The sequence below is a fragment of the Myxine glutinosa genome, chromosome 3, assembly GCF_964187855.1.
Source record: "Myxine glutinosa chromosome 3, kmMyxGlut1.1, whole genome shotgun sequence".
NCBI classification, from domain to species: Eukaryota; Metazoa; Chordata; class Myxini; order Myxiniformes; family Myxinidae; genus Myxine; species Myxine glutinosa.
Genome location: NC_136263.1, coordinates 133,833,987 through 133,852,733, shown reverse-complemented (window position 1 = coordinate 133,852,733; position 18,747 = coordinate 133,833,987). Strand labels below are relative to the sequence as shown.

At 43.6% G+C, this 18,747-nt stretch overlaps 1 protein-coding gene across 1 annotated transcript in view; it reads right to left on the bottom strand.

Annotated features, from left to right (window-relative positions):
• LOC137423201 (protein CASP) overlaps window positions 1-18,747 on the bottom strand; it is a 53,204-nt gene that overhangs the window by 23,898 nt on the left and 10,559 nt on the right. Inside the window, exons 4-12 of the mRNA XM_068110089.2 lie at window positions 18,378-18,456; window positions 18,157-18,285; window positions 15,958-16,081; window positions 15,753-15,829; window positions 14,976-15,042; window positions 14,812-14,860; window positions 14,625-14,723; window positions 4,010-4,180; window positions 1,207-1,265 (exon numbers count right to left, since the gene is read on the bottom strand). Coding sequence (XP_067966190.2) covers window positions 1,207-1,265; window positions 4,010-4,180; window positions 14,625-14,723; window positions 14,812-14,860; window positions 14,976-15,042; window positions 15,753-15,829; window positions 15,958-16,081; window positions 18,157-18,285; window positions 18,378-18,456 — 854 coding nt within the window. The remainder of the gene's footprint in view (window positions 1-1,206; window positions 1,266-4,009; window positions 4,181-14,624; window positions 14,724-14,811; window positions 14,861-14,975; window positions 15,043-15,752; window positions 15,830-15,957; window positions 16,082-18,156; window positions 18,286-18,377; window positions 18,457-18,747) is intronic.

Sequence of the window (18,747 nt, the reverse complement as noted above, 5' to 3'; positions counted from 1 at the left end):
CTCTCCAACAGACTCCTTTCTTCATTCAGGTTTATTTTTTGACTGGGATATAAAACTCTAAATATTGGAAAAAGTACAATGAAAATTGCATGTTTACGACAACATTAATGCATTCCAATGCTTGGCCAAAAATAACGACATGATCATATTTTTAAAATCCAATATGTGCCTCTCAAATATGTGAAAAGCATCATTATATCAATTTCATCCCTTGTGATAGTTGTCGCTAAAATCACGTCGATACGTAAAAAAAGAAATAAATGAAAGCTTCAGTGAAATTATCTACAAAAAGAAGAAATGCAATGCACATAATTTTCGATTTAAATATGTTAAAAGAAAATCCAAGTTTCTTGATTTGAAGGATTACTCTTGGGATTGATTGGATTATGAGGAATAGATCAGATCATTCAGCTACCGTCATTGTTTGAACTCATAATTACATTCAGTACACTTATAGGATGTGTAAGACTTCTTTAAAAAATTTAAACCCTTGTTTCAAAGAAATGATTTATTTTTGGAGTATATCTCCATATAAAGACACTTTTCTGAATTTTAACATGAAAGTTGACATCAGCCTAATCATTTTCATCATTCCATGCAGGCATACGTGTTACCGATTGCAAATACTCTTGTTTCAAGCAATGATTCAAGCGCACTACCAGGCTCATTCTGGGCATCCTCATTATAAACATCTATTCTTCAAGGTTAAGTAATTCACTTTTATAAACATCTGTTCCCAATTCTTTGGATCAAGTTTGGGGACACCAAGCATTTGTTGAAGTTGGTGGTTTTATTGCCTGAACAAGATAAACAAGTACGAAAGTTGTGGTTTAAGGTATAAAATTTGATGAAAACATCTACAACAAAGGTTTGAACCCTTGCAGGCATATGTGCTCCCTCTCCCCCCCCCCCCCCCAAAAAAAATCTATGCATGTAGAAAAGAAATGATGGTGGAGCATGGAAGAGTGAAGGTAAATGCCAGCGTAGCAATGTGCATGTTCTGTAAATCGATTGTCAGTACACTCAAACTGAGACGCTTACTAAAGCATGGCAGCCCAATAATAAACTGTTGCTTATCATATGATGGCATTGCTGTGAGCTTAAGCCTTAAGATGAAGCAAAATTGTTGAACACCAGTAAACAATATTGGAATTGCAAACATACACTTGGTTTGGGATTCTTTCCCCACTTCTCTCTCTCTCTCACCTCAATTCTGCCTTGATTTCTTCATAATCTGACTGCATTCTCAAATGCTTTTCCAACTCCTAAAGCAAAGGCAAGCACAAAAGCTTAATCTCCACTTAACAATGATTAAATGATACATAAACCTCACTTCCATTATGTATAGTGAATTGGTGTGAAAATTCTCAAATTAACAAGGTCATTCTCTTTCCTGCCAAAACAAGTGTCCTTGACAGCTAGTAGATGTGGAGCAAACAGATTAGGAGATTTAAAAAATCCTGATATATTAGGAAAGTTTTGTGGGAGTCACTCAGTCAGGAGGGATAAATTGATTCAATTAAAAAGGGAATAAAACAAAAGGGAGAATTGCTTTGCAATAGTTGTCACCTACCAAGTTTCAGTTCGATATGTTAAAGGATAAGGGGGAAAAGTCTGGAAAACTGACCCATGTATAATGTGATATTTACCAAGTCGAAAAAGGCCATAACTCCATGAAAAATTGAGAAAATGCCCCAAAACTCAAACTTGTTCTGCAACTTATAATAAAGCCATGTACGAAGTATCAGTTGAATATGCTGAAGGGTATGGAAAAGCAGTGCAGAAAACCACAGGTAGGATGGACGGACAGACGGAGAGCAAACCTATAGTCCCCTTTGGGTAGGGACTAATAAACGAGAGGGAGAATTGCTTTGCAATACATGTCCCATACTAGTCCCAATGAATGTTTTTGGTCCAAGCACTCAGCAATTTTGAGCCATGTACAGTTGGAAAATTGTTTTAGGTATGCAAAGCTACATAATAAGTTGCAGGTTCTGTAAGTTATCACAATAAAGCCAAGTAACAAGTTTCTGTTCAATATGTTAAAGGTAAGGGGAAGAAGTCTGGAAAACCACTGATTGACAGGTCAACAATATCAAGATATCCTTCACTCAGTCAATGTACTTAAATTATGTGAACTTCCTCCAACACATACATTTTCGAGAAAAACAATGCCTGACTAACACCATCAAACAGATATCCAAAGTATGTCATGCAGTGGAAGCAACAGCTTCCACTCTCAAAAATTTAAAATAAAACACCCGGGCCTATTCAAATTGCCGGTATTATAATCGGTGTAAGTAGAGACATGCAGCTGCTGTCTGCCAAGCAGAGGGATAGGGTACTGTACATCACAATGTGGATTCGTCTGCAAAAAAGGAAGATAAGGTTTCCTGGTGATTCAGAGATGTTGGAGCGAACTTCATATTGAGATACCTTTTAACATGCATATCAAAATGGGAATTAAAATCCGGGTTATACCAATCACTTCTTTGAAGATTAGCAGCTAGGGAATTTGATCTGATACTAACTAAATGGTCTATTCCACCCTAAATCCACCTCCTTCAAATTCCGTTTTCTTTCCTGAAATCCCCTTTGTCCATCTTGTTTATCCCATGTACCCTGCCCCTGCCCTCTCTTTTCCACAGATCTCCTGATGTCCCTGTTCTCTACTGTTGTGCTTCTCTCTCCCCCACCCTCCTCTTATCTCCCGCTCCCTTTATTACATGTTCTTTGTGCTAGCTCTTATACAATACCATACTATTAAAATGGAATGGCACGTTTTGGGCTCAGTTCAAGAAAGTGAGAAACTTTGACTCCCCATCATACTCATTAACGATAATCATGTACTGGAGTGTTGGTTCCGTGGAAGCAGTTTGCTGGCTAGGGTAACAATACTGGACGTGTTGCCACTCCAACACAGGATACTCAACTGAGTGTGCAGGAATTTGGAATCTGTTCAGGGTGCCGGCGATAGCACACCTACTCCTTGCAAAGGACACCGTGGGATCTTTAACGTACACCAACTAATTCCGGCAGACAGGATGCCTAGTTTAATGTCCATCCGAGGGACGGCACACACATTGATGAATCACCCTTCCTGTGAACCACTCGGATGACAGTTTATTACCTCCGCCACTGAAGGTGGATGGAGGTTATGTTTTCACCCCTGTCTGCTTGTTCGTCTGTTTGTGAACAAGATATCTCCAAAAGTTGTGGATGGATTCGGCCGAAATTTGGTGTAGAGGTTGGGAATGTGACACGGACGACATGATTCGATTTTGGTGAAGATCTGGATCTGAAATTTGTTAAAGTGATTCTTCACCATTGAGAGATAGGGCAAAAACCGATACCTAGCACGATATCTCAAAAATCAATGGACAGATTCGGCCAAAACTTGGTGGACAGGTTGGGTGAGTGACAAGAACCAATTGATTTGATTTTGGTGACGACCTGGATCTGGATGCAGGTGACAATTTTTTAATCCTTAAAGCGATTCATCACCATTGAGAGATACGGCCAAAATGATATGTAGCATGACATTTCAAACAGGTATGGACGGATTCAGACGAAATTCAGTGAACGAGTTGTATGAGATACAAACAGATGGACAAGAACAAGCCGATTCGATTTTGTTGGGCGACAAAATGTAAACGGTTCAGCCTGGTGGAGGTAAGTGCTCTACTGAGTGCCGTTCCAGTTGCAAAGGAGTTTCAATGCAATTCCCTCTTAAAGAGTAAATTGCAGGTTTTTTCAGAACAAAATCTAGGCTCATGCAAAAGCGAGGTGACAGAGGTGACAATGCAGTGACAGCAGTGGAGCCACAGTTGAACACAAGAAGCAAATGAAAGAAGGAAAACAGGAAAAAGAGTGTGTGTGCTAGAACTCCAGCAAAGGTGTCACACATGCACACCTGTCTAATGCATCATTTCATTACAATACATCATTTGGGGATAGCACAACATCAGCTCCCAACTTTCGCATTGCACTTCGCGAAAACTCTTCATACCTGTAACCTTTTGGCTTGCTCAGTTTGCAAAATCTCCACCTCCTGCTCTCTCTTCTCGAGCCCTCGTTCTCTTCTCTCAAGATCCTGTTCTCTTCTCTGTAGGTCCCACATCGTCTTCTCGATTTCTTGCTCTCTCTGATCAATGTCCCATTCTCTCTGCACCAATTCATCCTGAAATTCAAAAAAGTCAGTTTTGGTCTCCAGTCAAGTATCCCCGAACCCTGCACATCTCTCAATGATAGACCTACCAACCCACATTTAAGTATTTATACATAACTATTAGGGATCAGAGGATGTAAAATGTGACTTCAAGTCCCCAACTCTTTCCCTACCCCTTCCCCCCACTCCTCCACCCACACAAACTCCAAGTCCTCAATCTCTACCTCCCAACCCCAAATAAATGTTGCCATTTCTCAGTTGAACACCGATGTACTATTGTACATCTTCAAAATCTAAACCAACATCGGCTCTGGTGTCCGCAACAACTTCACTTTCTTTGCATGAAATGTTATTATATATTTGCCTCCAATCAGTCACAAAACTGCTAAATCTAAGCCAGGATTGGTTGGTGTCGTGACTCCGTTTTGTCACGTTGGGATTTGTACTATGATGTAATCCGTTGTTGGAACTACATGAGATGAGTATGTCGACGTGCATAATGGCGGCACAGCTATTCAAGGCCAACTGAATGATGGTGTAATAAACTATTTGTCTCCTGAGAATCTGCCTCCGAGTCATCACAGTTGGTAAACGGAATGAAATTACTATTTGTTGAAGAAACAACGTGCATAATGGAAAATTTTGATGAAAACCCGGCAGTTTTCTTATCCGAGTCAAATAGACGTGGGCACCGCCATATTGCCTTCATCGTAGGTCATGTCGGCTAGAACGTTACTTGTGATTGGTCAATCGTACCTCCCTCGATATTCTCTAATGCTTTTTCTTATTCACCAAATTTGTCATGCGAGTTCATGAACATTTGAATATTCTTGGCCGTGATTATATCCACTTTTTAGATTTATGTGCAATAATTCACCATGGGGATAAAGATATTTGAAAACTAGAACGACACTCTGACGACAAGACCTCGACCGATATGCCTCCACCCACATTATTACATCATTATACACACTTGTACCAAGATTGATTTAAATCCCTTCAGCTGTTCTCAAGTATCACATTTTACCTGACATGACCTCTGACCTTTGATCTTTAATGCCGAAATCGAATCAATTAATCTCTTTATCATAATATATACTTGTACCTAGGCTAATACAACAATAATATATACAACTTCCGCTTCCGGTCCGCTCGAGCAAGGAGGCTTGCTTCGATTTCTCCACAGCATCGAAGTCCTTTCCAAGTGTGTGGTGCTGACCGGGCCGCCGTGGTGTTCGCATTACGAGTCAGGTTCACTATGTTAACAAATATAATTTCGTTCAAAATTTTGGTAGATTAGCAAAACTATACATTTTTGGAATATTCAGAGCATGAGGAATCCAAAAATTAATGTTTACATTTGTGTAGACACCTTTGCGAAAATGACACTCAGGACAGTGATGAAGATAGTCAGGTTCACCATGTTAACAAATATAATTTCTTTCAAAATTGTGGGATTAGCAAACCTGTACATTTTTGGAATCTTCAGAGCATGGAGAATCTGAAAATCAATGTTGGCATTTGCACAGACACCTGCATGGCCGCCATTTTTGATTTTGAAAATGGCCGCCATAAAATACATATTTTGCGCGATCTCGGCTTCTAGTCAACCTAGAGACTTAATTAAATATGCTAATCCTATGTTTTCTGGGTCAAGGAATCCAATAAAGGCCTCAAAATAGTGCTCAGGATTATAGAAAAGCAACAAACAAAGGTAATTGAAAACCATTGTCTTTATATTTGTGATATAACTGTATTACATAATACATGATATTGCAAGTCCTTTGAAGTTATAGGTTGTTATAGGAAGTTATAGGTAGTATCAGATTGAACTATAAGTCCTATACACAGGATCTACGAGGTCTATACTGTTCAGGAATATGCTTTTACAGATCTTCATCACTGTCCTGTGTCATTTTCGCAAAGGTGTCTACGCAAATGTAAACATTAATTTTTGGATTCCTCATGCTCTGAATATTCCAAAAATGTATAGTTTTGCTAATCTACCAAAATTTTGAACGAAAAAACATAGTGAACCTGACTATACAGCCCGACCGAATATCGTCGCTTCGTGGCTGCTTTCCGCCGCCGAAATCCAGTGCAGCGTGGGCAATTCTGCCCTGTTGGAGAACACCCAGCGAGGCCTTCATCGGGGCCAAGCGAGCAAGGGCGTGTCGGGACTTGGTTCGCGCCATTGACCGAGTGGTTCGCACCAACCGGAGCTGTTTTCGGATGACGTGCTGATGTCCTTGGACTTCGCGCCAGGCTCTGGACCGACGTGCATCGAAGTCCTTTCCAAGGGTGTGGTGCTAACCGGGCCACCGTGGTGCTGACGGGGCCCCCGCAGCCGTGATGCCCCCCCCCCCCAGAATTTCCATGTTTTAAACGTTTCCCAGTGTTTACCCTGGATTAGAATAGGTACACCGTATCCCTGCGTTTCATAAGAGACGACCAAGAGGGTTGGCGTCAGGAAGGGCATCCGGCCATAAAAACATTGCCTCAAAAAGAGAACCATGACAATTACAACTCAGTGAAGTCACGAAAAATGGAACACTTATGTAAAAATCAGCTGTGGAACATTTTCTACCTTTAAACAGTTTGTCTGTTGCTTTATTTTAGAGTATGAGGGTCCACGTGTACAAAAATAATGATTAGAAGATAACGGCTTGCCTTGCTTTTAAAATGGAGGCTTGTGAATTAGACAATTCAATATCTTATGTCACGTCCGTCACACTGATAAGATCATGTGCCGATCAATGTTTACCTCTAATTAATATTATTTTCTTGGCATTTGAAGATGCAGAGGGGTGAAAACTATCAGAAAAAAATACTAAGTGTAAGTCTGTGATGGAAAAATGTAACATTGGTTTGCTGGTGTTGCCATATTGTGTCCCTCTACCACAATCTACCATGAAAAGTTTTCCTCTGGCAAATTTTATGGGTCATGACTCATGAGTACAAAATACTCTCAAAATCTATTGTATGCCTCATGTCTTTATACGATATACCCCTCTTAGTTCACCAAGTACAGTGTATTTTAACATTAAAGGCAATATCACCTCAGTGTGACGGACGTGACATAAGCGACAATGTATGGAAATCATAAGATACTTGGTACTTTTCCATAATAAATGATAGTTTGCATGACAGAAATTATTTACATGATACCAGTCTTTCTAAAATCTATGAAAGCTGAGAACAAATAACAGAAACACATCAAACATGTCAGTTGTAAACTGTGACAACCTGACAACATGAAATTACATCAAGGTAAGTGAAAATCTAATTTTGACACTCAACAAGGATAGTGTATCAACAATAAATGGCTATTTTCCACATTACTTGCATTATGCACCACCATGTCAAGCCAATGACAAGCCAATGACATGGCAATGCGCCATCTCATAACGCGCCATTGACCGAATGGTTCACACCAACTTGAGCTGTTTTCGGATGACGTGCTGATGTCCTTGGACTTCGCGCCAGGCTCCGGGCCGACCGGGCCGATGTGGTGTGGTGCTGACCGGGCCGACGTGGTGTGGTGCTGACCGGGCCGACGTGGTGTGGTGCTGACCGGGCCGACGTGGTGTGGTGCTGACCGGGCCGACGTGGTGTGGTGCTGACCGGGCCGACGTGGTGTGGTGCTGACCGGGCCGACGTGGTGTGGTGCTGACCGGGCCGACGTGGTGTGGTGCTGACCGGGCCGACGTGGTGTGGTGCTGACCGGGCCGACGTGGTGTGGTGCTGACCGGGCCGACGTGGTGTGGTGCTGACCGGGCCGACGTGGTGTGGTGCTGACCGGGCCGACGTGGTGTGGTGCTGACCGGGCCGACGTGGTGTGGTGCTGACCGGGCCGACGTGGTGTGGTGCTGACCGGGCCGACGTGGTGTGGTGCTGACCGGGCCGACGTGGTGTGGTGCTGACCGGGCCGCCGTGGTGTGGTGCTGACCGGGCCGCCGTTGTGTGGTGCTGACCGTGCCGACGTGGTGTGGTGCTGATCAGGCCGACATGGTGTGGTGCTAACCGGGCCGACGTGGTGTGGTGCTGACCGGGCCGATGTGGTGTGGTGCTGACCGGGCCGACGTGGTGTGGTGCTGACTGGGCCGACGTGGTGTGGTGCTGACCGGGCCGACGTGGTGTGGTGCTGACTCGGCCGACGTGATGTGGTGCTGACCTAGATAACATCTTGTTTCATTATAACTTTAAGTACATGTATTTAAATGCAAGTCGTACCGTTTGTCATTTCTGGTACTTATGTGACGGATGTGACACTTCAGGGGACGGAATCATTATTTTCCCCTTCTACAAATTAACATAAAGGCACAAAATAATCATTTGATGTTTGAGAATAGCTAATGGTTGAAGCTGTCTCAGGCATATTTTTTCATATTTTTGTAACTCTTACTTTTTGAATAAATTAGGGTGTGACGGACGTGACATAAGGGGACGGACATTTTTGGATGATTTTCTCATACAAAATTTTTTATGATGTGATATGTTTATTGAATTTTACTTATAGACTTCAACAGAGAATGGTATCTACAACAGAAAAATGCAAAAGATATAGTTATTCTGTTACCATTTGTAAAGGAGTAGAGTGATAATTAGTACCACTCAAATTGAGCTCACTTTGAAAATAGCGCCATCTTCCCATCTCAATTACTCCGCAATGAAGAGGGGGTAGAACGATAATTTTTTCACTGAAATAAACCGTAGCATTTAAATTTTACATTAAAAAATAAGGACACCTCAAAACCTTCCTGCTAATAATAGTTGATCAAATAAATGTCATAGTCTAACTACTTTATATTTTAATGCCAAAAATACCCCCTTTTTTGGCCTTTAACCTGTCACGCAAGAACCAAAAATTGTTATATTGCACTGAAGTTGTCTCTGCAGGTAGAGGAGACCCCATTACACATCATACAAGTGTAAAATAGTGGATATTTTATTTGTAATAAGAAAATATCAAGCCCTGTATTGAGAAAAATGAAAGTGTTCCATTTTTCGTGACTTCACTTAACTACATATGGGCAGGGTACAGCCCGAAGTGGAGATCGGTTTCTGAGGTTTGGGACATGGAATGTAGGGACAATGGCAGGGAGATCAGAAGAAGTGGTGGAAGTATTGGTCAGAACAAGAGTGGACATATGTTGTGTGCAAGAGATGAGATGGAAGGGAAGTGGTGTGAGAATGGTGAAGGGTAGGCAGGGACAGAAATACAATTTTGTGTGGCAAGGGTGCCTGGAGGGCGTGAATGGTGTTGGTGTCCTGTTTTCTGAGGAGTTTGTAGACAGTGTGGTGAGTGTGACGAGAGTGAGTGATCGGTTGATGATGGTGAAAATGATGATTGGAAAGCTCTTGGTGAACGTCATCTCGGGATATGCTCCGCAGGTTGGTCGGAGCGATGAAGAGAAGGACAAGTTCTGGTGTGCGATAGAGAAGCTGATGGAAAACGTGAAAGATGAGGAAGTTGTTGTGGTAGGAGGAGACCTAAATGGACATGTGGGAAGGAGTATGGATGGTTTTGAGGGAGTTCATGGGGGTTATGGATATGGTGTAAGAAATGGAGAAGGTGAAAGGATTTTGGAGTTTTCTGATGGAGCTGATTTGTTGATTTGTAATACTCAGTTCTAGAAAGAGGATAATAAGCTTGTTACATACACGTCAGGTGGGTCGACGACAACCGTTGACTACCTGATGGTGCGTAGGCGAGATAGGGGGCACCTCCGGGACACAAAGGTGATCCCAGGGGCAGCACCACTTGGTTGTTTGCGACATAAGGGTGAAAGGTGCGAGGAGAGCTCGGCGGGTGAAGTACCAACCGAGAATGAAGGTGTGGACGTTGAAAGAGGTGACAGTAAGGGAGGCATTAAAAGAGAGGCTGAGTAGGGTAGAGGATGATGTGGTTGAGCTTGAAAGTGGTTGGATGTCAATGAAAGCTAGTCTGTTGGGAGCCGTTGGTGAGGTATGTGGATGGACAAAAGGACCACCGAGGCACTCGGAAACATGGTGGTGGGATGATGAAGTTGGAAAGAGGATTGACGAGAAGAGGAAGAAGTTCAAGGAGTGGCAGAAGGCGAAGGGTACGGGAGCAGAAACAGCAGAGCATGAAAGTTATAAGGCAGCCAAGAAGGCTGCAAAGAAAGAGGTAGCAAAGGCGCAGGAGGCATGTAGGAAAATGTTCGGAGAACGCTTGGATTCGGAAGAGGGTCAGAGAGCAGCATTCAGGATTGCAAAGCAGATAGCGAAAGAGAGGTGTGATGTCATGGGGGTGAGTTGCTTGAAGGATGAAGTGGGACAAATCGTTGTGGACCCAGATGGAATTAAAGGAAGATGGAAAAGATATATGGAAATGCTGTTGAATACAGAGAATGAATGGGATGGCAACATAGAGAGTACCCCAGTTTTAGGACCGGCAGAGAAGATAACTGAGAAGGAAGTTGAGGAAGCGATAAAAGCAATGAAGAGTAGAAAAGCGGGAGGGCCGACGGGAGTTGTAGGAGATATGTTGAAAGCAGCAGGAAGTTGGGGTGTGACGAGAATGACAGAGATCTGTAATCTGGCACTGAAGGAAGGCCGCATTCCAGTGAATTGGGAACTGAGTACCCTCGTCCCTCTATACAAGGGGAAAGGTGACCCTCTAGAGTGTGGCTCGTACCGAGCGATAAAGTTATTGGAGCATGGAATGAAGGTATTGGAAAGGGTGTTGGAGAGGATAAGGAAGAAAGTGAAGATCGACGAAATGCAGTTTGGATTTATGCCAGGAGGAGGAACGACAGACGCGCTTTTTATTGTGAGGCAGTTGCAGGAGAAGTACATGGAGAAGAGGAAGAAGTTTTTTCTTGGGTTTGTTGATCTGGAGAAAGCATTCGATAGGGTTCCACGCAAAGTATTGACATGGGCAATGAGGAAGTTAGGAGTGGAGGAATGGTTGATCAGAGTAGTGATGGCAATATACAAAAGAGCGCGCACAGCTGTAAGGACGAAGGACGGGAACAGTGTTGAGTTTGAGGTGAAGGTGGGAGTGCATCAGGGGTCGGTACTAAGTCCACTACTATTTGTAGCTGTGATGGAGGTGCTGGCTCAGAATGTAAAGGAGGGTTTACCCTGGGAGTTGTTGTATGCAGATGATCTGGTGTTGATTGCGGAAAGTATGGATGGACTGAAGGAAAAGATGAACAAGTGGAAGGAATGTATGGAGACAAAAGGTCTGAAGGTGAATATCGGAAAGACGAAGGTGATGGTAAGCGGTAAAGCATGTGGTGAGGTGGAAAGAACTGGGAAGTGGCCCTGTGCTGTGTGCAAGAAGGGTGTCGGAGTGAACTCCATTCAATGTACAATGTGCGCTGAGTGGGTTCATCAAAAATGTAGTGGTCTGAGAGGGTCATTAACCAGTGTGGCAGCTACATTCAAATGTAAGGTGTGCACAGAGGGAGCTGCAGATGGAGGAAATGTTGAGTTGGATCTTGGAGACGGCGTGAAGCTGGAAGGTGTGAAAACATTTTGCTACCTCGGAGACATGCTGAATGGAGGAGGTGGATCAGAGTCGGCAACGGTTGCTCGAGTGAGATGTGCATAGAAGAAGTTTCGGGAACTGAGTGGCATGCTGATAAGGAGGGGAGTGTCGTTGAAGCTGAAGGGAAAGGTGTATGCTGCATGTGTGAGAAGTGTTATGATTTATGGGAGCGAGACATGGGTAATGAATGTAGAGCAGCAATGAAGGTTGGAAAGGGTGGAAATGCGAATGGTTCGATGGATGTGCGGAGTATCGTTGAGAGAGAGGAAGACAAATGATGAATTGCGAAAAATGATGGGAATAGAGCCTGTGATGGATGCTGTGAAGAGGAACAGGTTGAGATGGTTTGGTCATGTGTTGAGGAAGGATGAAAGTGACTGGTTGAGAAGAGTGATGGAAATGAATGTAGAAGGAAGTAGAGGACGGGGAAGACCGAGAAAGACTTGGCTAAAGATGGTGGAAGAAGAAATGCGGGCAAGGGGGTTAACAAGGAGAGATGCAGAAAATAGGGCAAGATGGAGAAGATCGTCATGGGGACCGCAAGGCTAACCCCCGCTCTAGCAGGGAAAATGGCCTGAAAATGCATGTTGTTGTTGTGTACTTGTACCTAGTTTGGTCAAATCCCATCACTGGTTCACAAGTTAGCAAAGTAACAGAATTTTTACCTGAAAGGATCTCTGACTTTTGACCTCTTGACCCAATAATGTAATCCATTTATCTTTACATCGTTATACATACTTGTACCAGGTTTGACTCGTTTCCCTTCAGCCATTCTTAAGTTATTGCCATAACAAAAACCTATTACAGACTCTGACCTTTGACCTCTTGACCCCAAAATCAAATCAGTTCATCTCTGCATTGTTACTTGTGATTTTCCAGTTTGCCAGTAACATACAATAATGCTTGTACACACTTTGGTCAAAATCCCATCACTGGTTCACAAGTTATCACGGTGACAGGATTTTTACTTACGACCTTTGACATTGCGACCCCAAAATCGAATCAGTTCATCTTTACCTCATTATACATACCTGCACTAAGTTTGACATGGATCATTTCAGCCATCAATTTATCCTGCTAACGAAAACCTATCACTGATGGACGGATGGATGCACGGACGGACAACCTGAAAACATAATGCCTCCAGCGACGAAGTGTAACATTTTATAATCTATATATAATGGAGCAAGTGTTTGTGATTATGTATGTATGTATGTATGTATGTATGTATGTATGTATGTATGTATGTATGTATGTATGTATGTATGTATGTCCACTCTTCACCCATTGGTTGGACAGCTGACCTGACTCCACCCACATTGCAACCTGAAATACTTCACCTAAAGTATCCAGAGGACCCAAAAGACCCACCCTTACCCTCCAAGGACCCAAAAGACCGAGAAGACCCCGAGGACTCAAAAGACCCCAAGGACCCAAAATACAAAAAAGAGCCTGAAGGCCCCAAAGACCCAGAAGCGCCAAGAAGACCCCAAAGACCTAAAAGACCCCGAAGATCTAAAAGACTGAAAAGACCAAATGGACCCCAAAGACACAAAATACCCCGAAGACCCAAGAGAACCAAAATACCCAGAGGACCCAAAAGGCCCTGAAGACCCAAAATACTCCAAAGACCTTTAAAGACCCCAAAGACCCCAAAGACCCAAAATACCCCAAACATCCTTGAAAACACAAAAAGACCAAAAAGACCCCGAAGACCCTTAAAGACCCAAACGGCTGAAAAGACCTGAAGACCCAATGGACCTCAAATACCCAAAATGCCTTGAAGACCCAAAATACCTCAAAGACCCTTAAATACCCCAAAGACCAAAAGACCAAATAGACCCTTTAAAAAGAAAAGACCCCAAAGACCCCAAAGACACAAAAGACCCCAAAGACACAAAAGACCCCAAAGACACAAAAGACCCCAAAGATCCTTAAAGACCCCAAAGATCCTTAAAGACCCCAAAACACCCAAATAATGAAAAGACCCCAAAGATCCTTAAAGACCAAAAACACCCTGGAGACCGAAAAAAAAACCCAAAGACTGAAAACACCCGGAAGACCCTGAAGACACAAAAGACTGAAAAGACCCTGAAGACCCAAAAGACTACTAAAGGGCAACCCAAATACTTTTTTTTCCTGAAAACCATTGACAATCATTAATCACGGTCTAATTTGAAGGGAATTTTTTTTATTTGCCAATCAAAAGCGCCGAAAAAAGCCCTAGAGTGTCGATTTTCCTGTTTGCCAGTGACGTCACATTGTGAACTCACCGTGATTCTGCCTGCAGGGAAACAGTGCATTGTGACCTCGGATTCCGATAGTGATTGGGAATGGGAATGGGGGGGGGGGGGGGGGGAGGAGTGGGTTGTGAGTATTGTTAGTGAGGGTGATGATTGATTGTGCGGGGATGGTGGAGGAGGGGGTGAGGTGATCATGGGTATTGTTCACTAGGGTGACGGTTGATGGGGGATTTTGAGGGGATGGTGGTGAGGTGAGAGGTGTGGGGCGGTCATGGGTATTGTTGACCCACATGACCCAGAGGACACAAAAATTCGTAAGACTCAGGGTTCAGACTTTGGCACTCTCACGTGGCTGTACCGTCGAATAAACTGTTCCAACCCGTCATTTTTGACGGCCTTTTCGACTAGTTACTGTAAAAAAAAAAAACGAGGTCATCCCCAGCTCTGTAGCACGGATGAAGAATTTAGGTACAGACATATTGTAGACTATACGGAATGCAACCAACTTCAATGTACTTGATATTATTAAATATATATTTAGAGAACAAGCCAGCAAAACCAAAAATAAAAAAATAAATACTGAGATTAGTATGCATGTTGTGCTTTGGATAGGACTTCTAATTATTAAAACACTTGTTACATGATGTCATAGAGCTTTCTTCAAGTAACTTGTGTGGTTGCCTGGTGAACGTACCTCCCTCTCATTTGCATGCCTTGCATCATCAGTGGTGGCCATGGCAGACGTTGTTTGCTCTCTCAGATTCTCCACTTCTCGCTCTGCACCTTCTGCCCGCTGTGGATGAAATTTACATGATAATCTCCACAACCAAAAAGCAAAGCTCAGCAGCATCGTTAACTCCACCATATCATTAGCTGGTTACCTGAGTAACTCTCTCCATGTCACTTAAGAGCAGCTCCAACTCTGCCGACCTGGTAAGAAATGACAATAAACATCAATGCGTTAATTTATTTTGTTACTTTTTTAAAGTCGTATATTTTTACAAACTATGGAAAAGTTATTCGCAGGAAATTTCCATTCTCTCACCTTGCCGATGCCTCTTCTTCATACTTATTTCTGACTTCAAGGACCTCACTTTGACAAGCAGCCAGGGCTATGTCAAGACAATGGCAGAGGGGAGCAAATGCAGGGAAAGGTAGAGGAAGGTCATAAGGGGGACAGAAAGAAGACATGGAAAGGGAGAATGAAGAAAGAACATGTTCCCACTTGCCAGGTCAGTTCCTATCTTAATTCTATGCCAAATAGACCGCAACTGTGTTCTTTTTGTTCACCCCATTTGCCCAAAATAATTCACTTTGTTTCACGAATCAGTCATGTTTTCAACTTGTGCTAAAGTCATTACAAATGGCCAAATTCCAAATTCCTGCCACTGCCCTTGCTGGGAAAGAAAAAGCAAACCACCTATTGTAATCCTTGCCCATGGGCTGCTTTGGCAGCACCAAACCTGTCTTTGGGGAGAGAGAGACAGAGACACAGAGACAGAGACAGAGACAGAGAGAGAGAGAGAGAGAGAGAGAGAGAGAGAGAGAGAGAGAGAGAGAGAGAGAGAGAGAGAGATGGGAAACATTGTCTTCCCTGTAATTTGTTTTGATCCTCGTACTTTAGTCTCAAATATGATCATGTCCACGCATTTACTGTGGTATTCTGGATGATAGTTTGTGTTCAAAAATAATGATCTGCAATGCACAGTAGCACGAGAACTGAGGTGTGATACAGGTAAGATATACAAAAGGCCTTTGCCGACAATCCCACTTATCCCCCTCCCCCCAAACCGCCAAGATCATGAACAGACGTCACGCTAACCCAAGTGCAACTCTCGTGCTCTCCTTTCTCCGAGCTGAAGTTGGGAAAGTGCACGTTCCTTCTCCTCTCTCAAATAACTATGGAAGGGGGGGAGGTGGGGATAGCAGAATATAAAGCAGAGGACAAAACTACTATTACTATGATCCTACTACTACAATTACCACTAAATCAGTTGGAGCTCTGCAAGCAATTCAATTCAGCTTACCTCTCCCTCTGTGCTGCCTCAGCTCGCTCTTTCTCAATTCTCTCCTGAGCCAGCTGCTGTGCTCGGCTCTCCAACTCCAGTTCCAGCTCCCGGAGCTTCTCCCTCAAACTCTTAACTGTCACATCTGCAGCGATAGTACAAGGGAGAGTGTAGCATGAATGCATGGTAAGGCACGTGCAGGTGAAAGTAAACTCAACATCAAAAGAAACTTATCAAATCTTTAGAAGGACACTCATTGAAATCCTCCACGCAAAAATGAAAAATATTTGAACGCAGAGGTAAAGTTCAGCTATCTTTACGAAACACATGTCAATAAACAAGAGGTTGCCTCAATCACAAAAAAGCAAAAAGCATGAACGTCACAAGGGGCGGTGCCACAAAAGTCACAGCACTGCAACACAAAGGCAAACACCTGAATACAGTCAAAACAAAATGACACAGGAATGAACACAACACCCCCAACAGTCAAGGACAGAATGACAGCAGTCCTCAATATAGTGTGTGCCCTCCCTGATCTGTGATGCAGGCTGTACACCTCCGACGCATGCTCTGTACCTCATGCGATGCTCTGTACCCAGGTCAGGTGAATAAGGCATCCAAGGCATCACTTCAACACCCTGTTCCTGGAGGAAATTTGTGGTCAGGTTAGCAGCATGGGGTCGAGCATTGTCCTGCTGGAAACGATGTCAGGATGAGCCTGGAGAAATGGCAGCAGATGAGGTCTCAAAACTTCATTGACATAACGCTGACTAGTGAGATTGCCTTCGATGACGACCAGAGGTGTCCTGAAATGGGTGGAAATGCCGGCCCATACCATCATACTGGGTCCTCCCCAACGATTGATCTGGCGAATACAGCATGATGCATACCTTTCCCCACCTCTGCGCCATACCCGTTGACGCCCATCAGCAGCATGGAGGCAAAATCTGGACTCATCGCTGAACAAGACTGCACTCCACTGTTGCTGTGTCCATCAGCGAAGCTGCAGACACCATCTTAGTCTGTTCTGCCGATGCACTGCTTTCAACACTGGACCTCTGCAAGGACGTCTTGCCACCAAACCCCGACTTCTCAAGTGCCTCCGCACATTGGAGACATTGATGCGATTGTTGTGGCGACCTTTTGTCACTGCAGCTGTTTGCATCGCAGGGCGGAAACGATCACGAAGATGCTGCAGCACAATCCAGCGGTCTTGGTTTGGGGTGGTTACCCGTGGTCTTCCTCTTTGTGGACCATCATTCACAGTTCCAGTTTCACCGTAACGCCTGGCCAGGTTGGAAATTGCAGGCTGTGAGCAACCAAGACATTGGGCAATTGCTCGCTGGCTTACACCACCAGCCTCAAGCATCCCAATTGCCCTTAAATGTTGTTCAGATGTCAGGCGTGGCATCTGAATTTTCTTGTTGTTTTCCCTGTCAGAAGCCTCTCGAGTCACTATAGACAGCAGTAAATGAATGTCTAACCACGAGAACTGAAGGGTTTCATTATGAGGGTCATTATTTAAAGGGAAAGATCCCTATACAGAACCACTCAAGCATGCCATTGTTGATCAACCAGGTGATTGAAGTGAGGTTCCCGTTACATAATCAGCCATTACAATTGAAGAAACGTGTTTGTAAAGCTGCACATTTCAAAAAATGAGTGATACGTTTCTTTTGATGTTCATCTATATTATATATAAAAGAAAGTTTTTGTTTGTTCGTTTGTTTGTTTGTTTGTCTGCACGCGCTAATCTCCTGAACGGTGAAAGATAGGAGGAAACCTCTGAAACAAAAAATGTCGGGACGGGCCCCGGGAAGGTTATAGGCTCGGTGGTGAGGCCGGTTGAGGCCGCCTAGGCTAGGCTGGGCCGATTTTGCAATTAAAAGCCGAGTTGAATTATGGGAGTCAATCTTCTACGGCTGCGAGTAAAAGCTGAATTATAGTAGTAAATTCATTCAAAAAGAACTAAAAATGTCAGGACGGGCCCCGGGAAGGTTATAGGCGACGTAGCGAGGCTGGTCGAGGCCGCTTCGGCCGGGCTCGGCCCATTTCACAATTAAAAGCTAAGCTGAATTATAGTAGTCAATCTTCTACGGCCGTGAGTAAAAGCTGAATTATAGTAGTAAATTCATTCAAAAAGAACCCGGGCAATGCCGGGTGCTTTCGGCTAGTTATAGATAGATATCACAATAATTGGAACAAAGAAGTTAAAGTTACCTTGGTTTCGAATTTGAGCAAACTCGGTGTGATAATCAGACAATGTCTCCCTCAGCTTCTCTCTCTCAAGCTCCACATTTTGCAGCTTGATCAGCCGAGAGCTCGCATTCTCCAGGAGAGGTGCAGGATCTAAAAGACGAGTTAAAGTTTTGTAAAGATGGAAGCTATTGGTGGGAATTTGAGGATGTGAAAAGAGAACATGAGCGAACAATGCCGATTACCTGGTAAAACCATGAGTTGTTTATAAACATCCAAAAACGCAGTCTCTGCCTCTTTACTACGATGAGAGAGAGCATCAACCTGAGAGAAAGAAGAACAGACATCATGTTTTTTTTCTTCTTCACCACTCAAGTTGCTGTTTCACTGAAAACAACATTTGTGCTTTAAACTAGTGATCGAAAGCTCATGGAGGAGCTTGCACATTACTAGAACCAAACACACGTGGTGTATGTGACTGGAACTTGGGTTTCCTGTATCATGAGCCAGGAGTTCAGATGGGAATATGAACAGGTTTTGGATATGCAATTCATCTGGAACACTTCTCCAGAGCTCAAGATTAGTCTCAGTGTGAACTCTAAGTATGCTGTCCGT